This window comes from Sinocyclocheilus grahami, unplaced genomic scaffold, assembly GCF_001515645.1.
Source record: "Sinocyclocheilus grahami isolate Dianchi unplaced genomic scaffold, SAMN03320097.WGS_v1.1 scaffold48.1, whole genome shotgun sequence".
Taxonomy (NCBI): Eukaryota; Metazoa; Chordata; class Actinopteri; order Cypriniformes; family Cyprinidae; genus Sinocyclocheilus; species Sinocyclocheilus grahami.
Window position 1 is genome coordinate 2114312 of NW_015505227.1, and position 24443 is coordinate 2138754.

The following is a 24443-nucleotide window of genomic DNA, read 5'->3' on the forward strand; positions in this document are numbered from 1 at the left end:
ATTATGGATAAACCATTTGACATTAAAACAATGTGAATCTGATATCATGCAGAGCACAGCTAACACATGAGACCTGCCTCTGGAAAAAGGATATCCATAATGAATTTGATCTCGTCACTCTGGGTGTGCTGTCCAGAATTGAAGTCAGGTGAGGGTGGATTGCATCAATCTGCTCCTGATCTTTAATGTATACAGGCACAGGGGCTGTCTTGGCGGAATGCTTGGAAAAAGTGTAAAGCCACTTTGAATTCTTTTGGCCTTGCCTTTCAAAAGTAAGAAAAATAATAATAATTTGCTGACCCCCCCAATAGGACAACTCTAGTTATGACAATAAATGGGCAGATTCATAATTATAATGTTTTAATTTCATTTAAATTGTTTGAATGTAGGTTATCAAGAATAGAAATGTGAGTATTGCCATGTGGGAATTTTACCGAGGTGATTATGAAAACAATGACATGGCATGATTTATTGATGCCTTATGACTATGATGATGATTTATTGCATTTTTCGTCTGTGCTGTGTTGCCTTAGTTTGGTCCGTTACATCCATTGGCAAGGAAGGGACTTCAAGAATGATACAACAAACTGAGATGTACAGAAACTAGTACACATACCTCTCTGTCTCAAACTGCTCAATTAGACGTAGACACCACCACTCCCTGATTGCAGGAATGTCAAGCTAACAGAAATTGAAATGTTACAGGATTAGTATTCAGTTCTTATTCTTAGAACTCAATGACCAGCAATAAAGTACAACAACTTTATAGCAACCCTTTAAGGAAGAAAACAGAAAAGCTCACCTAAGGGACATTGAATGGAGTGTTCAGCACGGTGTAGAGGGCATACTGTCGATGTTATATGCCATAAGAACGTGGCAATCGTCTCTTAGCTGTGGACCTAAAGATGTCTCTGTGCTGGTCATCTCCAAAACCAAGCTTTGATTACTATACAAGGAGTCTAGAAGGAGGATCTCTATTAATAGTGGCTTCAGCACCTATAGGGATGCATAAGCAATGTTTGTGGCCAGGGAGTACAGACAGTGTTATGACAATACATTTCACATTTGCATTATCTATGCCTTATGATATTGGGGTCCATACAACCAGCATAAAAGAAGCTTAATACAACGAATGTATTCGCTCATGCTTACTAAATCATGTTTGTTGTTGAGTGATTTAGTCTCTAAAGCATTGGAACAAAACTACATGGTTTGATACATATTTCAGCTGTAATTTTCTCATAATTATCCCAGATGTTTTCAGCCTGGAATGTGTCCCTCTCTGAGCTCTCTTTGTTACGGAGCAGCAAAACAAGTGCGTGAAACATGGACCAGTATCTGTTTTTAGCCATTGAGGACATTAACTAGATAGAAGCAGCATTCTTTTTATGTTGTTTTGACTGAGGCGTGTGTCGGAGTCATTTTTCTTCTTGTTTGTGAGTCAAAGTCTTTGTCTTTCTTGGTCTATAATGCACCTTTAGCCACTTTCTAGTTCCTGTGTAAGCAATGCCAGCCAAGGCAGCGAGCGTCTTTTCCCCCTCTGTGTGGGAGAGCAGAACGTCAGTCCTTTGATAACTCACAGGGAGTCTGTTGTAGAAAGGTTGCCAGGGTCACGCTGGAATACCCAGCGCACTCATTTATAGAAAACAGCTGACGGTAGCCATTGAATTCCATAGTATTTTTTTCCATATAATGGAAGCCAATGGCTGCTGTCAACAGATTGGTTTCCACCATTCTTTAAAATATAATCTTTTGTACCATTTAAGAAAGAAACTTCCATTTGGAAAAACTTGAGGGTGAGTAAACGATGACAGAATGTTTATTTTTGGGTGAACTGTCCCTTTAAGAAACACTATATCTCGCTTGTTGACTTCATAGTCTCTACCCTACTGTTTTCTTTCTTTACACTGCGATTAACACTCCAAATTGGTGGTTGCAGGGTTATGCTCGGCTTCCACATTATTTATGCATGATCTTGAATCTACTGGTTGTGTTTCTCTAAATGTTTCAGCAATACTGAACGGACTCTGAGCACCTCACTCTCTGCCACCTTGTTTGCTCTGATAACAGATCCTCGGATGGGTTTCCCTGAATGTCGCAGAGAAGGGACTTGGAGTGGAGGCAGGCACAGAGCCAGAGCTGCTTTGCCATCTCTGTTTTCTTATTAAACCCATTTGTTGTGCTCACATCTTGACAGCCTGCTGTCAGCAGTTAAAGGGAAGTTCACCAAATAAAAATAGTCCTCATTTACTCCACACTCATGGTGTTTTAAACCCGTATGACTTTCTTCTGTGTAACACAAAAAGTGAATGTCCTGGCCACATCCTGGCTATAATTTATGTTATAGCGTTTATAGTTTATAATCCCCATCCACTTTCATTATATGGAAAAAAGTGGCCAGAATATTCTTCAAATAACCTTTCTTCTACAAAAGAACGTACACTAGTGTTAAAGGGGTGGTTCATTGCGATTTCACTTTTTTAACGGTAGTTAGTGTGCAATGTTGCTGTTTGAGCATAAACAATATCTGCAAAGTTACGAAGCTGAAAGTTCAATGCAAACGGAGATATCGTCTTTTAAAATTCTGGCAGTTTAATGCCTACAAAAACGGCTGGTAGGGACTACAACAAGTTACTTCCCGGGTTCATGACGTAACAAACCCAGATAAACCCCGCCCTCGGGAAAAGGCAGCAAAGGAGGCAAGGCCATGCTGCGCTGCTTTAGAGAAGAGGAAGAGAAAACTAGAGGTGCACGTAAAAATCTATTCATACATGAATCGCGATTCTGTCTTCTAACGATTCTAATGGATTCACAAGTTTCAAAATCAATGTTCTAAAGCAGAGGTTCTTAATACTGTTCCTCACGTCACCTGCTCTACACACGCTGTGCATCTCTCTCTATCTCATTCAGCTCAGCTCCAACAATGAACTGTTACAATTATACACTTATTTTCACATAGCTATGAGAAGCGTAAAACGGCGTGCAGTTGCCGTACTGTATTATAGCTTTAATCAGGATAAAACCATATATTAAAAGCCTACAGAAGCAGTAGCATTTACAAATAACAGCGTATCTAAAAGTATGAGACAACAACAAACAAAAAACATAGGCCTACCATTAAAAGCCGTGCTTGCACAGGTTCTGCACGATCCTCCTCAATAATATCCTCTGCTTCTAAATCGGGCTCAAACTGATAAGCGATATTAACGACGCCGGTGTTTACAATACAACCGGAGCACATGCCGCTGAGGAGAGGGGCGGGACGTTAGACGCGCACTAGAGGCGGTTTAGCCAATCATAACACACTGGGCTAGCTAAACAATCAGAGCCCATCGCCTATTTCTGAGGGAGGGTCTTCATAAAAGCAGGAAATGATCAGCGCGTTTCTCAAAGAAATGGACAGAGCGGTGTGGAATAAAGGTAAATTATGTGAAAAAGAAAGTGTTTTTTAAAAAACGAAGCATTAACACATGTTAGACTGCACCCCATAAACACAATCAAGCCTAGAAAAAAAACAGTGAACCACCTCTTTAAAAATTCTGGGTTCAGAAAGATCTTTGTGACAATAAAGATTTATGTAAAGTCGTTAATTTCAGTTTCAAATAAATGCTGTTCTTTTGAACCTTCTAGTAGTCAAAGAAAATGTATCACAGTTTCCACAAATATATTAAGCAGTATAAGCAATATTAAACTATTTTAAACAGTGATGATAATAATGCATATTTCATGAGCACCAAATAAGCATATTAGAATAAGGATCATGTGGCACTGAAGATTGGAGTAATGGCTGTTGAAAAGTCAGCTTTAAAGATTCAGAATTAAGATATATTAAAATACAAAACAACAATAACAGTAATAACATTTTGCTTTTTTACTGAATTTTTGATCAAATAAACACAGCCTTGATGAGCATAAGAGACTAAATGAAAAAATCTTACCACCCCCAACCCTGGGTGCTAGAAAATTATGACAGAATTTTAGGATAAACTATCCCTCTATCCTTTTTCTGTGATGTTCCTGAAACAGACTGGCTACAGTTACTGATGCACAAGCAGTTAAAACTTGTCGTCGCGTTAATCACAAAGGCTTTAGTCATTCGGTCCCAAGAGACCGCATTCCAGCACTCTGAATAGCAAGTCCTGATGTCCAGAGACTGGAATACAATTACTTACATTTTTGTGTTTGTACTGGAAACTGCTGGAACAGCTGGTCAGTCCATAAATCAATATTAAGGTAGTATTAGTAGAAGCAGGACCAGCCATTGTGGCCTGGACAGGAAGCTCTGAAGGTGTGTGTGACTGGATTGTTATTCCTTCATCTGGTAAAGCCTGTTCATTTTACTCAAATTACACTTGTAACGCTCACTGATACTGTCCCATTTTACAGACTCTCAGAGCTCCAGTGGCCCAGTGAATAACAAGTACAGTAGGTGCTGGGTTTTAATCACTCTACAAAACTTGCATATAACAAATGGAGCAATTCCAATAGGGTCCTCGCACTGCGGTGCTCGGGCCCTAAATATCTCAGAAAGTTTGGTGTTGGGTTAGTATGCAAAAAAGCCCTACTCTTAAAGGGATAATTCACCCAAAAATGAAAATAATGCCATCATTTACTCACCCTCATGTTATTCCAAACCAGTATTTTTGTCCTTACAATGAAAGTCAGTGGGGTCCAATGTTGTTTGAACTACAACACTCTTTAAATTATCTTCTTTTGTGTTCCACAGAAGAAATAATATAATATAAATACAGGTTTGAAATGGCATGATGACATAATTTTCACTATCTACTAAAAAAACCTAAGGCCTGTACATTATCAGAGCCCATTATGCTACAAGTACGCCAAGTATGTTTACATGCATTTTAAAACTTTTAAATCAAACTAAAGCAAAAGTTTGTCTTTTTAAGATGTCATGTAAACACTTTAGTCCGATGTAAGATGTTTAGTCCATTTAAACAAACTTACTTTTAGCAATTCACCCACAATGCCTCAGTCACAGACTGCGGAAAGCAAACAGCAGTGAGTCAAGCGGAGGTCAGATGTCCTCAGGACTCACAGCCGCTCGGTGAGATTAAACCAACAGGTTGATTCTTAAGGATTAGCAGCGTGAGATTAGAGGACTGTAATCTATAATAACCATTGACTGCTTTTCATGTTTTCACAGATTTTAATACAGCAAATAAATACACTATACTGTCTACTTTGTACAAAAGTTTGAGGTCAGTAAGGGTCCGTTTTTTGACAGAAATGAACTATTTGTTTTTAGCAAGGACACTTGCAAATTGTTCAAAAGTGACAGTAAAGACATTTATAATGTTTCAGTTTCAATTGAATGCTGTTCTTTTGAGCTTGCTATTCATCAAAGAAAAAATGATGGTCTCTGAAATGAGATAACGGTGCAAAAGCTCCATGTCCATGAGTGTTTTGTGTTGTTCTGTGTGTGCTTGTTTACTATGAATAGAATGTGTCTCCTTGCTTCTCTTAGCATGTGTACTCAGTGTGAGTGTGTGGTCTCCTTCAAACACATCCATGAAAAATCCTACTACTTATTGCTGGGAAAAAACAAACAAACAAAACTTTACACAAGTAAAGATACTGCATGTTTTCCTCAAAAGCAACAACTTTCCATGCTTTACACAAAGTATTCTCTATTAGTTTTTAATTTTTCACACCGCAACAACATTGACGCATCCAACTTTTATTGTCTTTAGTCGTGTTGCTCACATCCCGTCACTTGTGTCTGGTGTGTAAACAGTGTAATACTATGGATTTTTTTCACACATTGCACCAATACAGGATTTTTAGTCAGACATGTTGCCCGAGCCAAATTCATTTCGACAACAAGTCCTGTTCACACATGACCTCTAAATGGAAAAATGTAATTAAATTGGCTGTGGAGGCGCCTACTGTCACATTTTCCCTCAAATAAATGTGTGTTATTCTCAACTCTGTCATAGATGAGGAAGTGTGAGAGCTGTAGACTTGCTCTGGGTCTGTTTTTCTAGATGGATAAATGGATGTTTGTATTTCAATGATGATTAGATGTTGTTTTTGTTTTTTTGGGTGGATACTTACTTGGCATTTATGCTGTAGAGCAGGGGTTTTCAAACTGGGGTCTGTGACACAAAGCCAGGGGGTCCGCAAAATAATTTGCTATACCGTATATTTCCAGACTGCAACTTAGGCTTTTTTTATCTTCTGAAACATGCTATGATTTATATTCCAAAGTTACTTATATAATGCATTACTATCAAATAAGCAAAGCGTAAACACTTAAAAGTGTGCACTTCAAGGTTTATATAGCTAAATATATTTCTCATGTCTGTTTGACAAGTAGAAAGTATCGCTGAGTTTTTCTTCATTTTAGTAGGGATGCACCGAAATGAAAATTCTTGGCCGAAGCCGAAACCGAACAAAATTAAACACTGGGCCGAATTTTTCGATTTTTTTTTTCCCCCACATATTTTGTGTCATTTTTTTTTCACCATTGCATAAATTAAAAAGCCAAAATGTGCTTTTTACTGTTTTGTCTTGCTTTTCAAAGAAAAAAAATCTATTACAAAACAACAATTTAAAAATATTTAACACTGAACATTTTTAATATTCTAGCAGACACTATACCAGTGTTTCTCAACCCTGGTCCTGAGCGCCCCCCAACACTGCACATTTTGTATGTCTCCCTTTTCTGACACACCCATTTCAGGTCCTGGAGTTTCTTTTAATGAGTTAATGAGTTGAATCAGGTATGTTTGATTAGGGAGACACACAAAATATGCAGTGCTTGGGGGCACCCAGGACCAGGGTTGAGAAACACTGCACTATACCAACAAAGCACAATTTCACTTAAAATTAATAAGTTAGTAAAATAATCATTTTTGGCCATCAGACCCCCTTCTTGGGGTGGTCTTTTTTTTCTGTACAATTAAAAGCAGGCTTGCTGAAAATTCTTGCTGACTTCTTTTAAAACATTAAAAAATATTACAGATCCTAATTTTAACACTATGTGTGAATGTTATAATAAATGTATTAAAACAAAGCTGTTGTAATGATTATTATCATTATTATTGTCTTACGTTTTATTTTATTTTACAGAACAACAGTAAAATTACAATACTAACATTTATGAATGTTGATAAGAGTTCTTGCTTTTTCTCAACTTTTATTATGGCGGAATCGCGCAGGAAGACCTCAATGCTTATTTTTGTTGACAACAGATTTATAAATTAATCTCATTATGAATATGTCGTACGTATCGCATTGTCACATGCCTTGTAAAAATTCATAAAATGTGACTGAGCAACTGACGACTGTATCAGCGCAGATTTTCCTCGCACTTTGAACTTTGAACCTTGGTTAACAAGCAGATCTGCTGCGAGCTCGTGCAGCGCTGTCAGAATACATGCAATGCACACGTGTATTAGAAAACATAACGTTCTGCAGTTTATTTACTAATTGTTTAAGGCCATCTCGCGATTTCAATCATCGTACAGTAACCAGCAACAATCACCCCTTCCTCTTCTCATTGAAGACATGCGATGCAGTCCTAAACAGTCTCTCGCTGTCGGTGCTTGTAATGATTTTTGCGTCTTTCTCCAACAGTTTAAATGCTTCCACACTGCTGATGTGTGCTGCATTAAAGAGTGCGCGCCTCTCACTTGGCCTTTTCACTTATTCGGCCGAACACCGAAAGAGCTTTTTTTGCTATTTTCAGCCGAATAATTTCGGTTGCCGAACATTCGGTGCATCCCTAATTTTAGGAAGTGGTTCACATAGACCAAGACGACAAGCGCATTTTGTTTGTTTTCTTTATTTTACAAAAGCACAACGTTTCACTGTCATTTTGAAGGCACACAAATAAAAATAGACCATTTTGAATGATGTCTTGCTTTTATCTGACAGATATCACATTTTTCCGCTGATATAAGGAAGTGTTCGCGCTGGCGCCTCCCGCGCGCACAACATTTCAGTTCTAGCATTGCAACTTGACATCACAGCCTCACCATCAGCAAACTAAATGAGACAACTAAATATCTGTTGTACAATATGTAGGTTTTGCCGGTCAGTGTGAGCATGCCGTGGTGTTTTTCCAAACACGTTTTTGCATATGTGAAGGATGCCGTTAGTAGATATTCGGACATGAGAGAAGTACAAAGCCTTCTTTACTTAGTAGCCTAATAGTTTAGCAACCAAATGTTTAAACTTCATAACGATTCACTCATGGAAACGATTCATGCCGAATGAGAGGTTTGTGAGCCCACTATGTGGTTAAGTTTTAGTTTTTAGTAAATAAATTTAGTTTGTTATGGACATAACCATAGGCAACGATTTATGTTTCTGCTGGTGGGTGCAAAAAACAAGCATTTTGTTTTTTTATGAAACATTTTCACCGCTGTTTACATAAGTAAATGATAACCGGGCTAAGTTATCATACACATGCGCAACAAATGCTTAACATATTTAAACATTCTCATTACTCAGTAATTCATTATACTGGGTGTTAGTTTTTTTCTAGAGGCTATACTTCGTTCAATGGTGCGTTCGATGAATTCACTACACAAAATGTATCTTGCGAAGTGAAATGCATGCAATTACCAACCAAATAATACACACATTCTTTCTATGAGGGTTGCACTTCACTAAATAAAATTATTTAATAAATACCTGTTTACAAAAAGCACTTATTCGCACGTACACAGGACAACGTTTGAGTTACACGTAATATCTGAGGGAGCGCAGAGCCATGATCACTGTATATAATGGATATATAACCCTAACATTCGTTTTATTTAGACCTATTCAGTATTTAAATTATTTCTGAAAGTAATAGTAAAATGCGACTTATACATCGATGTTATGTTTTGTTTTGTCCCCCCCCCCGAACCTGGTGCAACTTTCCGGAAAATATGGTAAATTTAATTATATTATGCTGTAGTAAAAAGTACATATACAATGGGGACCATTTGCACCAATAAAACATTCATATTATGTTCATTCCTCCTACCCACATTAAATTTTAGCCTTAAACACTGTTAGAATTATGAGGGGGTCCTTGGAAAATCCTCTCCCCTGTAAGGGGTCCCTGGCTCCAAAAGGTTTGAAAACCCCTGCTGTAGAGGATAAAAAATGTGACTCGTTAAGAAAATGGAGGGGGAAATTTAAATAATCTTGTTTGTGTTTGAAATTCTGCATTTTGGGCAAACTGGAAAATGACACTTGGATTGACATGCAGATCATTATGCAATGATGTAAGAGATTGGTTTATTGATCAATTGATTAGTTGATTGATTGATTGGCTTCCCTTTAATGTCACTCAGGATCAATAGCACACAAATTAGAGTTTTACCATGGATAGATTTTAATGCCACAATTAAACTCCATTTTAGGTCCTGGAGTGCTAAGTAAGTTTTTAATCTGGTTAAATAAAAGTTACTACTAGTAGTATTTAAATGGAAAATTAATTATGTTCAATATGTTCAATATTTGGGTGAGCTGTTATTTGAAAGGAGGAACAAGGGTAGAATTTAAGTTTGCACGAAAGTTGAACTCTATAAGTGTGTTAATGGTAGTAGTTGATGTGTTAGTGGACTTCCTTTGTTACTGTCAGCAAGCAGTGCCAATTCTAAAGAACTATGTAGTGCTTTACCCTTCTTGGTGAAGCAGTGATCATAATCAACAACTTCCTGTTGTGAAAGTTGGCGTCCTGTATCTTTTCTTTATTTTTTGTGAAAATGAGTTAGAGGTTGCTCACTGTATCTCATTTTTATTACAGACCCACAACTCTGCTCTTACATTTTATGTATTTATATTTTAGCTTTAATAAAGATAAAACTAAACCTGAAATAAACTAATTAAACCTAAGTATTAATATTTAAAAAAGGAAACATATATGTGTATATATATATATTTATTTATTTATAATCTGTTGAAATTTTAGTTTAAATGTTTCCTTTTTTAAATATTAATACATAGGTTTAATTTGCTTATTTCAGGTTTAGTTTTAGCTTTATTTCAATTAACAAAAAAGTTTTTTAATAGTTTTTTAAAAAACATTTGCCAAATGAGCCAAAAGTAACATCTTTTTCTTAAGGCATGATTTGATCAGACAGCCAACAGTTTTACATACTTATAATAATAATAAAAACACATTATTACTATTATTATTATTATTATTAGTGTTATTATTAAAATGCAAAATTAGTGTATTTATTCCTGGGTCGATACCTGCTAAATATGCAACATCAAGTCATTTACCAGTTTAGCATACTACTATTTGAAGATTTTGCATACTGAGTGCTGTTTCAGAAAAAATCCTATAAGCATTTAGCAGCATGATATACTTTGCAGTAAGCTACTGTATATGCTAGTATTGTATTCCAGTTTTTATCCACCATCCTTTGTTGTCATGGTCAGGAACATCAGTACGTACTAGTGTTATTATAACATTAGATGGCGAGGACTCTAAATATTCAAACCTCAGCACATGTCTGTTTCATAAGTCTGCATATTTCATAAATGTTCAGGACTTCAACAAAGGATTAAATACAAATGAAACCTCTACAAGAGAAGGACATCATTGGCTTTGTTATATGCAGATGAGCTAATCTGCATTAGATGAATATTAAATTGGAAGGGAAATGAAGCAATCGTTCAGTGCTGTTCTGACCACCCTGCAGTGTTTGTTCTGGTGCTCTCTCTCTCTCTCTCTCACCTGTCTGGGGGGATACTGTAGACCACCCTGCAGCTGAATCACATGTGATTTTCAGGGCTTTAATTATTAGGCAAACACAGGTTGCTAAGAATATTTGTCACATCCTTTCAGAACGCTCTGGGGTTTCTCATGTGTGTGCCGGTGTCACCTTGTGTTCGTGTTTGTGAGTGTGTTTGTGACTGTGGAGTGTGTATCCGTCTGCATGTAAAGACAATCTCCATGGCAACCAGGCGAGAAGTGTCAAAACAGTGCCTAGAGAGGCTGATCTGATCACCGTGGCACAGTTGCTTGCTTGGAAAAGAGCAAGACATAAACTACTTGATTAGAAAAGTGCATACAAACTAGGGGTGTAACGGTTCAGATTACTCACGGTTCGGTTCACGGTTTTAGGGTCACTGTTCGGTTCGGTATGCGCTTTGTTCAGGGAAAAAAAGAACTATGGTCAAATAAAAATAAAGAAAATAATCAAATTAAATGCAACAGTACAAATAAATACAATAGAGCAAAGATACAAATAAAATAAACAGTGTTTTTCAGGTGTTTAACCGTAATTTTCAGGCACAGAAATTTTAAAGTAAACAAATGTAAAACAACAGTGCATATTTCACTGTATAAATTAAAGACCAATCCTTGTTGAAGTTACAAAAGCTATTCAATAAAGAGAAGTGAGTGATTTCCTAGTCTTTTGTTGTTTAACATTAAAAACACAAACAGCTGGAATAGACTGCTGTTCCTTTTAGACATAATTCACAGATCCAGTGCTCTGATACTGATACACAAGCGTGGTCTTTCTCGACTGTTTACATTCACTTAAGACATGACCAACAATGTTTGCAAGGATACTAACAAAGACGGGCATGTTGACTAGTGGTCGACCGATATATCGGCCGATATTTGGCATTTTTTAAATATCGGCATCGGACGATAAGTTTTTCTGGTTGGACGATGTGTTCGAGGCGGAACTTTTATTTTGACGGTGCTGAGTGAATGCCAGCGCCTGAACACAGTGTTCACATTCTCCCTGTTGTCGTCGTTCAGTTCTGTCTAATATGGATAGAAGTCTATCTAATAATCAGATAGAACTGTTAAACGAAGGAATTAAAATGTATACAAAAAGTATTATAACGATTGCTTTTATATTATTAGTAATAGAAAGGCAAACATTATAATACTTTCTCATTTGCCATCAGCATTCAGCAAATACGCATTTATATCATTTAAACAAATCTTTGAATGACTAATGAACATTTAATTTCACAAATCTTGCAGACTTAGTCGAATCTAGAATCTAGAACCTGCATGATCGTGTGTACTCTGCATGATGGTCGGTCCGTGTGAATTGAATGCTGACAGGAGGAGAGTTCTGCTTGACTGGAAACGCGCAATCGACAAACTTTAAACTAGTGATTTCAAATTATGCTGCGCTTTATGCGTTTGCCCACTGTCATATTCATGTCATTTTCATTGCATGCTGTATGTAAAATGAGTGTTACCTTAGCTTTATTTGGAAAAAAAGAAAAAAAGATTTCTAATGCGCACAAACTTCCCAGAATACTGAGTGCCCTGTTGGTTACAATGTTTACTTCCTTTATAATTAGATTTTTATTAAATATTTATTTATTTGTGAAAAATGCCTTGTCTTCTAAAATATAAGTATGTTTATTTTATACAATTATTTTTAATACATTTTCAAATTATTTAAAATTTCTTAAATATAAATGAAAATAAATAAAATTATATCGGCCATTGGCCACCCTGCTTTCCAAGATATCGGCATCGGCTGTCAAAAAAACCCACTAATGTTGACATATTTTTTATGTTAGTTTGTCAGTTCAAATGCAAGTCTTGAAAGATAAATTAATATTTGCACTGCAATATTTGCAATATTTGTCTGACGAGGCTCTGCGTGTGCAGGTGCTACGGAGTACCAAGAGTACTGCAATACGTATCGTGGGTAGTGTATCACGTTTTTTTTTTTTTTTCGGTTCGGTTTGAATATCGTTATAACCCTAATACAAACACACTTGTGTTTCTGTTTATTGTTGCACTTTGGTTTTCTGTATTGGTTGCATTGGGGTTGAATTTAAGATCTGGTCTAGTAAAACCAAGATTTAGGGTTTGGATGAGGGGTGATCCGTTCTGCTCCATTGTCACATAATGTTAGGCTGTTCCAAGTGGACTGTCCCAGTAAAAACTGTGACGTTGCAAATAAAACAGATTACTACAGTACATTTTACACGAAAATACTATTTCAGTCTTTCTGCTTTCAATGTGTTACTTGCCATTTCTTTTACTTGTAATTATTATGTGAAATTTACTGCCAGTTTCTGAGAAAAAATAGTTTCACCTCCAATTTTTTCTTTTCAGTTCCTTTGCGTAAACTGGGTCTGTTGCAAATGACCAGAAAACACACACATAGAAGATAAATGCTCCCGTTTTAGTGAAAGCTACATCGGCCAGGCTGTTCATTCGACAGATCCTGGTAGAAATATGCGTGCAGATTGATCTTGAAATATCAATACTTCCAAAACTGATGTTAAATTAAGGCTACGTCCACAAGAAGCCAGAGCTTTCCCTATCCGATCTTTTTTTTCCCCTCGTCTCAAGAAATATCTGCGTCCACATGAAACCACAAAACAGACACAAAACGATGTAGTATACATGCCAGACCAGTATGTGGCACTGTAATTCTGCCACAGAGATACACTAAAAATGGAAAGGAAAACTTGGACTATGCGCATAAACCTTGCGCGCGGTATACAAACGAACATGGAACAATACATTTATTAATCTGTGTTAATGTTAGTTAATAAAAAGACAATCGTTCAGTGTTTGTTCATGTTTTTGTTGCTGTTACGTGACGTAGCGGTGTCTGACTAGGGGCGAGATGTGGGCTGATGACGTCATCGTTTCAGAAAATATACGCATTCGCTGTCCACACGAAAACGCAAGGGTGGCGTTTTCAGATTTATCCACTCTGGGACCCGGTTTAAAAAAAATAGGTTTCACTCTCCCAAAATGCAGGATCCGTGTGGACTAAACGCCTATAAGATACAGCTAAACACGTCTCCATGTGGACGGGGCCTCAGACTATTGACCCTCACATGATAACACTTACACTAATGTTTTATTAGTAATTTATCATGAAAATCATGAAAGTAAGTTGTGTTGGATACTGTTAATGGGACACTTGTTGTAAGTTTAATTAATAAATTGTTAAATAATTGATCATGTTGATTTGTTGTTAATGAAAACTATTTTTATTTTTTTTATTATATTTTTATGATCACTATTTGAAAGTCATCATTATTAAATGCTAAATTACATAAAAAAATAATATTAACTATACTGTAACATTTTTTTGTTTAAAATGTTGTTTAAATTTTATATTTTATATACGTGTGTGTGTTTTAAATTATCCTTAATTTTAAATCATAGATGATAAATATTTAATTTACAAAATTATTATAAAACTTTATATTTTATAATTATAAAGTTACACAATTAACAGTAAATATTAAGCAGCAAAATGTCCCATTTGTGTATGCATTATTTGCCATTATTAAAAACATTACATTTTCATTATGTATTTTGGTTTCAGTCCTTGAAAAACCCATATTGGTCAACAACTACTCTAATCTTATAATCTCCTCCTTTTTCATTCACACATTCACTCAAAATCAACACACACAGCTTTATGATGATGACCCTCAAATGCATGTGTTTGTGTGTGTGTGTGTGTGTGTGTGACTGCTCACATTCCAGCACCCTCCACATCTTCCTGTATGCAGCTTTAGGTTTGTGGCCTGCAGAGAAACGAGGGTTTGTTTGTGTGTGTGTGTGTGTGTGTGTGTGTGTGTGTGTGAGGGAGGGAGAGGAGAGGAAAGGAAAGGAGAGGGGTGCTGTAATGCTAACACACTGCACTGTCCCCATGCATAGCAGTGAGAGTTTAAAGTGTGTGAGCCAAAAACACAGTCAAACCAGCTGCATTCCACATACACACTGCAAATGCATGTCCAGTTTAGAGCTCATTTGCTAATGCTTGTGTATTATCTGTCACGTCGTATAATTTATTGTTTTTAGATAAGTGATCTTTATGGTGCATCAAGAAGGCTGAATTTCTTGTCATTAATGTCTTTGATAGTGAGAATAATGACAGGAAGTGAGCCACAAGACTCAAATGGTGGTAATATGACACAAATGAAAATGAGTCTGTGAAGGATAGATGTACCATCTATTCAGTTGATTCCATAAAGTTTCAGTAGGTCGTAGGCCACAACTAAGTTAAAACATGGTTTTAAAAGCATCCCCTTTTTTGAAAGACATATTTGAATTGTTTTGAATTCAAACAATTCCTCTTTTTTTAGTAGTATTTAATTTTATTTATTTGTTCTTTTATTTGGGGGAGGGTTTGGACTCCCTAGAAACCTGGAAGTTCCTGGAACCTGGTTTTAAAATCCTTGATTTTGAGGATTCACTCTTGCGATTAATTTCAGTTTATCACTTCCCAAACCATTTAGTGTGTTCGGTATGCGGCCAAATCCTTGTTTTCATTTGCATCAAATTAAGTGTGGCATGAACTCTGACTGAGGTCTACAAAGACTATGAATTGTCTTCTGCTCTGTGGAAGTTCGCAGAGGTTGCATGTGTGTTTCAGACACATCTGGCCTGTGAATTTCTGTCGTCCCGTCCAACATTCCATCTGAGAGAGAGAGGTACAGAAAGGGATATACCAAAAAGAGACAGAAAGATGGAACAGACTCCTAGCCAAAGACAGATGACCCACAGATGGCACCTGACATTGCACTGTTTGAACTGGCCTACAAGACGTGAATGACCAAATCTGTGTTTGCTGGAATCCCAGAATTTAAATTTATGGCATTTTATCTTATTCATCTTTAGACATGATTTCATCATTATATACATTTGCATTTAATAGCCATCAAGGGGAAGACAGGAATAAAGGGAGAGGAGGGGGAGTGAGAGAACGCGAAAAGGGGGGATGGCACAACGATGTCATAATTACAATCGCCAACCCAGGCCATTGCCATGGAGACATAGACATGTGAGCAGGCCGATGGCATTCACAGTGAGGGTGCTCCGACCTGCTGTTCACTTCGAGCACTGAGATAGAGGGAATATTTTTAGATAAGAGATGCAGCGTTCTGAGGAAGGGAGGAGTGACCCAGAGAAGAGACGGAGGTGTGAGAGAAATAAAACGGTGATGTGGTACATTAAATCTAGCTGTGCTGGAAAATCCTGATGGTAGCTGATTATACCTGGTTTCTTGGTGGTCTAGATGGCAGGGTAGACTGGGTTTCAACAAACCCCCATTCCAAACCTGAATAACTTTATTTCTTCTGTAGAGTGAAAAAAGAGGATATTTGAAGAATATTCTCTCGGGTCTTTTCCATTCGCTTCATAGTGACCATAGCTGTTAAGATCCAAAAACGACAATAGAAGCACCAAAAACAAAGTCAATATGGCTCGTGCACTATATTCCATAGCTGCGTCCCAAATGATGCACTAAAACACTATTTATGTATTTATGCACTATTTTTTTCCCCGATTATTTAAGTGCACCAATCGATTGGCCAGGGATCGGAATCGGCCGATTTTCCTCATGATCGGCCAGGATCGGTGACCGGCTGGTCAGTCTCACTTCTTTCCGATTCCGAGCCGATCCGTTTTGTTACCAGCGGCACAAGCAATAACGTCAGCCGTGCATTCTCGCTCTCATCTCTCCGACAACCCCTTCTCTCTCACACACATCTCATTCGCGCCGGTTAAACACAGTCAGTTTTGGAACATTAAATAGTTGAGAAAGAGATGTTGTGTCACAGTATATTGGGTCCGTGGATAAACTCTTAAAGGGACCGCAGTCCAATATTCCTGCTGCTGTCTGTCATGTTAATCAAAGAGCAAAAGACAAAGAAAATCAATATTCCTGCTGAAAATCCAATATTCCTGCTGCTGTCTGTCATGTTAATCAAAGAGCAAAAGACAAAGAAAATCACTTTCTGCTCTTGACTGAATACGTTTTATAACTTTAATGGTAAGCATTAATCTGTATTTAATTTTTACAATGAAGACTACAGAAATTAAAGTAATCAAATGTAAAATAACACTGGATGCGTTACTGTACATTTGATTACTTTAATTTCTGTAGTATTTCTTACCTTGAATAAAAACTTACTTAACCTGAAAAACTTAGTTTCATAGCTCTCTTTATTCTATTGCATTTATTTGTGCTGTTGTTTGCAATTTTTTTATTTGTTCTTATTTTATTACTGACTTTTTACTTGTGTTTTTTTATGAAAATAAAACTTTGCGTTGAAGAAAAGTAGATTTTTGTTTGTATATGCTGCCAATTATAGTCCTTAGAAAATCGGAATCGGCAAAAATCGGTATCGGCAGATCACACTAACAAAGAAATCGGAATCGGCCAAGAAAATTGCAGTCGGTGCATCTCTATTTAAGTGCATCATCCGGATATTTAAAGTGCACTTTTTCTGTTTGCCATTTTCTGTGTGAACAGACTCTGGTATGGTCAAAATTACATAGACTTGATATAATTATATAGACTTTTATGGGGGTTTTTTTTTCTTTTAGGTCATTTTTAGACCTCTTGTCACTATGAACTGTCTGCGTATCTAAAAGACCTGCGTAAAATGTTCGGTTCCACAAAAGAAAAGGAAGTAATAAATGAGAACATTTTCATTTTGGGGGTAAACTATTCCTTGAAATGAAAGGAAAGATAGAATATGTACAGGGTGAGTAGATGAAAAGAGGGAGATGAAATAAGAGGAAGTGAGTGGTTGTGAAAGACAAGCTCTGTAGGATGGGGTGGGCTGAGGAAGTTGAAAATGACTAAACAAAAATGAAATGAAAAGAGAAGAGAAGGAAAAAGTAAATGTCTGAAATTTTGCTGCATTATGTCCTCCTGTACCCAACTATGATGTGCATAATTTTCTGTAGTTTTTGTTGACAGCAGCACCAGAGGAGAGACAGATGGGCAATAATCATTGCTGCTTGCGTTAGAGCTACTGTCGTACATTTCTTCCATCAGCATTTTTTGATATACCGGTAATTATGATTTTCCACTGCAGTAGAGCATGGGAAGAGATGAGAAAAAAAGAAATGAGGGGAGGGTTTTTTAATCATTTATCTCTAAAACTTTGCCTTGTTTGAAATAAGTTAATGTCATTAGTCAGAATTTTGTTCAGAATGAATGATTAACTTCGTAATCTACTTTGAGCAACGATGGATGGTGGAAGGAAAAATCTAATCAGATTTCAACATGACTGTAATAAATATATTTCTAAACTTGGGATGTGTTTTTAAACTATTTTCAAATCTATCATCATGTAATAAAAACATTGGTAATTAATTAATTAATCACATAATATTACTTTAATAATCATATTGAAATAATATATGAATAAGATGGCTGATATTCAATAGTCAGCACCGAATCTTTCAATATTTTTGAACAAATCTGCTGAATGATTGGGTTGATTGACTGTTTCAGTGATTCACTCACCAAATCTGTTGAATGGATAATTCAAGCAAATACTCACTTGTCACTTGTCAGGTAGTGTCAGATGGAAAAAGTGCCTTCCTGTATTTTGCTCTGTTTTGCTACTCTCCCATCAATGCTTGTAACATGGGCTTTAGCAAGAAAGAAAAAATGCTTAGATCAAAGACGACCCTAAACAGGAAGCTGTTACCACCAGATATTCAGCAGATGTACACAAGACTCGTGGGTAAACTGTGCTTCTTTATATAGAATGGCACTCTTTTTCCGGCTTACTGTTGTAGTTCTCACCATTATAAATGAACCCACTGTGATACACCCATATGCTGGTGCGGTTTCAGGGCCCTGGTCTCTCTGACGGAGAACATGATGCATGACTGTATCTCAAAACTGCTGCTTTAGCTGCACGGTAAGTGGTGCCCAGAACTATAGAGAAAGGGGGGAAAAAATCTTCACTGAAGAAGATGACTTCAGCTCTGGACTGTTTTCCCAAAGGTGTAATTTCCACTAGCTGTACCAAATGAAACTCTAAAATAACGATTGTCTCCCATGTCTGACATTGTTTGCACGGCTCAGTTAGCGCCTGCTGGTGGATGTCATAACTGCACCATCTGGACCCAGAAAGCTTCTTTCTCCATTGATAGCCATTCAAGTAATAACTTTGTATTCTGATGAAATAATTGTTTTTGCAACTTATTTATTTATTTTATTTTATTTTTGAGGACTCTTAAAGTCATGAAATGAAACCGCACATACTACATTTTTGACGCCTGCACTCCATCATGACTTCATATTGTATTCAGATAATATCAGATAATTTGGCCTTTTCATGACAAGGCAAGGATATTTTAGGTTTTAAAATATCATGTAATGTGACTCTTCAAAAACGTAACAATATTTGTGAAGAATTAACTTAAGTAAAAAATACTTAAATACTATTTTTAAATGTTTTGATTATTTTGATTAATTGTTATTATTATTATTTAGAATTATATTATCATAAATATATTATAATCTCTTGAAAATTACATTTTTTTTTCAAATCCATGTGAAACCAAGACTTCTAAGAACCTGGCACATGTGTTTTAAACTACAATTTACAAGCACTTCAATCTTGTTTATTATGAATCTGTACTTCTGAATTGACTGGCATTAAATCCATGTCTGCTACAGACTGAATTTTTCATACCAATTTTTGAAAACTTGTATTCCATCTGTTGTTGCCCAGTGAAAAGTGCATTTGCAGCAATTTGGCATCTTGAATATAGTCCAGGACAGGTTAAGAAACGATAAAGTCCCTGTCACTATATGTGTGTGACCAGTATCTGAACCCAAGTCTCCTGACAGCCAGTGTTAATTAATTCATAATTCTTACAGTAATTGTCACCTGCTCTATTACTCTCAGTGTGAATGACTTGCTGCATCTCTTGCCGAGAAAAGCAAAAACACAATTTAAAATACTCTATATATTAGGCTTAAGCTTCTTGACTTTGTTTTCCCAGGTTTTCACCACATACTCGAACGAGGACTACGACAGGCGTAATGATGAGGTTGACCCCATGGCGGCTTCGGCCGAGTATGAACTGGAGAAGAGGGTGGAGAGACTGGACCTTTTCCCCGTCGAGCTGGAGAAAGGTACTCGACCCACCGATGGAGTTTTCCTGACTAAACCGTGTGTGTTTTAGAGCCTGTGTGGCATGTTGTCTTAAGGGTCCTTAACTTCCTGTTTCTAAACAAACTGTCTCAAGCATCTTGTTTTGCTCTGTAAAGTAAGCAGCTTTTGCTGATTAGAAAATCTGAGGGGTCGGGCCCTCTCTCCTAAAGCAGTGTGGCGGTTACCATAGCTACCGTATGTGAAATATCACAGCGTAGACATGGAGGCGTTGTGTTCAGCTCTGTAGTTTTTATATTCCAGTGGTATTAAAGTTACAACCGCTCTGGGCTAAAAAGAAGTGATTAAGAATAATGTAATTTCAAGAGGATTATTTGGAATCAATAATTATTATTGCTAAATAATTATAATCTTTAAATCTGCTCAAATGATTTACAGTCAAAGGATTAGTCACATACTAATTCCAGCTCATTATCCCAATATTTAGTTATTGCCGTCTAAAAGCCTTAAAGCTCTTTGAAGTGCACATTTACAATTTTAAACTGTTATTTTTTAGTATTTAATAATATTTTGAATTAGCTTTTATTTTTATATTTTTGGTTTTCATTTTAAATTTTAGTTTTAGTCATTTTATTATGTGCTTTTTTAAAATTCTTGTTTAGTTTTTTTATATTTCCATATATCTTTCATTTATTTGTATTTTAGTTTTAGCAGTTGTAGTACTTTAGCTTAAACTTATTCATTTCAGTTAGTTGTCAAGGCAACATTTTTAAAGTTTTTCATCTAATGTTTATATTTAATCTGTATTTTAATTGCCAAAAACCTTAAAAAATGGTTTAGTGTTTTAATTCATAAAAACAACACTGATTTAAAGAATCATTGATTTGAAGAACATAAGGGTCACTGAAAAATTCCCCTCTGCCGTAGCTCTGAAATCCTGCTTGTACTTCTGCTTGATGTTGTGTTCGTTTACGAGAAGTGTTAACTTAGTCATGTAAACTGTAACTCTGTGATTCCTTCCGGTCAGATAATGACGGATTGGGAATCAGCATCATCGGGATGGGTGCTGGCGCGGACATGGGCCTGGAAAAACTGGGAATCTTTGTCAAGACAGTGACAGAAGGAGGAGCCGCCCACCGAGATGGAAGGTCAGTAGGGATGGGCGATACCACTTATTTTGTTTTCGATACGATACCGATACTTTTAAAGGCCAGTATCGTCGATATCGATACCGATACGAAACTTCTAAACTGAACTTTTAAATTATGAAATGTATTAAATTATTAAATTACAAAAGAGTAAAAGGGGTAATGATACCCACTTAGCTTTATATTTGAAACACATTTTAACATTCAATACACCTTAATTGCAACGTATTTTTTACGCGTGGTTAAAATATGTTTACTGTAGTGGTAACCATGGAAATCTACAAATACTATAATTAATAATAAAAAAAAAATACAATTTATAATAAATAATATATGAACTACGGTCACTTTAGTAAAACCACCATGGTTCATTTTCATAAGGGACTGCCAGTGACAGGCGGTTGCATGCATAAAATGCAACCTTTTTATTCTGACAGCTATGGTTTATATTAACATTACAGAATAGAACATGATCAATATGAGCTTTTAACGTTCAATTTAAATAAATGTAATTGCACTATGTAGGCTACCATTTCAATTTGTTTATTGTGAAATAACTCAAAACATATGTTTTTTCTGTCCTCTGATAAGAATTGTTCTGCCGTTCCCAAAAGCATCAATGATTTCTTATGATACTTTTGGGAAACGCAGCCCTGTATGAATGCACTGTCAGAAGTGAGTGAACGCTCTCTGTGATTGATTGGTTCTGTCTTGCAACAGATGAGCAGGAAAATAGTTCTATCCTACACAATTATTCACTAACATAGGTTATTCGTCCAATTCAATACATATTGTACGCATACATTTTTTTGTTAAATAAACAAAATCACTGGTAAAACAAACAAAAAAAACACACACACCTTAGTATCGATATTTTTTATTTGAGTATCGATACTTTTGATACTCGCATCAGTATCGATACGCCCATCCCTAAAGGTCAGTTAGAGAATTACAGGATAGAGTGGGATTTATATGGATTTAAGTGCAAATGAGAGTGAAAAGAAACTGGGATTCCTTTACCTTCTGTCAGTCTGTACTACCAGGACGTCTGCTTTCATCAGTCTGCAAAATGGATTAAATACCAAAGTCACAGAGGCATCATCAGACATGCAGTGGAAACTGTGAGGCTGATGCTTTTAGACTGAAATGAGACAAAGTGAAATAGTCCAAATAAATAGATAAATAGTGTTTGTTATTTATAAAACAGACCGAGTATTTAATCAACACATATGTGTATGGATGGAGGTAGGGCTGGGCGGCTGGGCGAAAAAAAATGTATCAACGATATAATGTTTCATATCGTTCGTTATCGATAATTATTGACATTTTTTATAACCTTTTTAAAACAAAAGGCAATAGAAATTTTTTATTTAATTTAACCACTGTATTTATAATTAACACAATTTATTGAGACAAACAACAAATATTTTTTGTTTTAACAATCAAACACAATAAAAATTAAACAAATATCTAATTTCTAATGTTTTATATGCAGATTAAATAGGTCTTTATTGTATAGGTCTAATTGTCTCCCGAGGCCACAGGAGGGCGCAATGAGCAAAATAATGCAGCGCATTTAAATTGTCAACGCAAGGAAGTAACTCTATAAAAACGTGCATAACGTCTAAATGAACTCAATTAACTCAATCATGTATTTATGCATTGCTTAATCCAAAGAGCCAAATCTCCATTCACACAGACTGCATTTAAAAACATATGAGACGCAGTGAAAAGGAATAAACCTCCACAAATTCGTGACGTGTTTTCTAAAAGTTTAAACTGTTTTAACTTTGCATGGCTTTCTATACTTCTCTTCTGTGAGACGCGAGTGCAGCAGTCATATTTGTCCATCTAAAAAATGCGCTCACTATGCGTTCTGTGTGAATGGCTTGGTTTCGGTTTTAACCCATTCAAGATCTTCTCCACATTGAGCTTCTATGTTTCTCTAATATTTTGAATGAATAACGCAGCAGTGGCGCGTCTCGTGGGCTAGACTAACAAAACATTAAAATGCAACAACGTCACTCACATCATCTTCAACGCATCTCGCGCACCACTGATGACGCTCCCTGATGCACAACTAACATTCAAATGCAAATGTTTATTTTAAATTCGACTAATATTCATTCTTTATTCACAATCTCCTCATCACAGGCAGTCACAGCACTCATTTCAGCATGTGTTCGTGTTTGTGTGTGCTGTCTGCGTCACTCATAGTACGTGCTATTCTGACAGCTATGGTTTATATTAACATTACAGAATAGAACATGATCAATATGAGCTTTTAACGTTCAATTTAAATAAATGTAATTGCACTATGTAGGCTACCATTTCAATTTGTTTATTGTGAAATAACTCAAAACATATGTTTTTTCTGTCCTCTGATAAGAATTGTTCTGCCGTTCCCAAAAGCATCAATGATTTCTTATGATACTTTTGGGAAACGCAGCCCTGTATGAATGCACTGTCAGAAGTGAGTGAACGCTCTCTGTGATTGATTGGTTCTGTCTTGCAACAGATGAGCAGGAAAATAGTTCTATCCTACACAATTATTCACTAACATAGGTTATTCGTCCAATTCAATACATATTGTACGCATACATTTTTTTGTTAAATAAACAAAATCACTGGTAAAACAAACAAAAAAAACACACACACCTTAGTATCGATATTTTTTATTTGAGTATCGATACTTTTGATACTCGCATCAGTATCGATACGCCCATCCCTAAAGGTCAGTTAGAGAATTACAGGATAGAGTGGGATTTATATGGATTTAAGTGCAAATGAGAGTGAAAAGAAACTGGGATTCCTTTACCTTCTGTCAGTCTGTACTACCAGGACGTCTGCTTTCATCAGTCTGCAAAATGGATTAAATACCAAAGTCACAGAGGCATCATCAGACATGCAGTGGAAACTGTGAGGCTGATGCTTTTAGACTGAAATGAGACAAAGTGAAATAGTCCAAATAAATAGTGTCCATGGTTTTGTTATTTATAAAACAGGCCGAGTATTTAATCAACACATATGTGTATGGATGGAGGTAGGGCTGGTCGATATAGCTAAAAAAAATGTATCAACGATATAATGTTTCATATCGTTCGTTATCGATAATTATTGACATTTTTTATAACCTTTTTAAAACAAAAAGCAATAGAAATTTTTTATTTAATTTAACCACTGTATTTATAATTAACACAATTTATTGAGACAAACAACAAATATTTTTTGTTTTAACAATCAAACACAATAAAAATTAAACAAATATCTAATTTCTAATGTTTTATATGCAGATTAAATAGGTCTTTATTGTATAGGTCTAATTGTCTCCCGAGGCCACAGGAGGGCGCAATGAGCAAAATAATGCAGCGCATTTAAATTGTCAACGCAAGGAAGTAACTCTATAAAAACGTGCATAACGTCTAAATGAACTCAATT

At 36.1% G+C, this 24443-nt stretch overlaps 1 protein-coding gene across 1 annotated transcript in view; it reads left to right on the forward strand.

The window, feature by feature from the left end:
* LOC107582927 (neurabin-2-like) overlaps window positions 1-24443 on the forward strand; it is a 47706-nt gene that overhangs the window by 15912 nt on the left and 7351 nt on the right. Inside the window, exons 3-4 of the mRNA XM_016268952.1 lie at window positions 19748-19880; window positions 20885-21005. Coding sequence (XP_016124438.1) covers window positions 19748-19880; window positions 20885-21005 — 254 coding nt within the window. The remainder of the gene's footprint in view (window positions 1-19747; window positions 19881-20884; window positions 21006-24443) is intronic.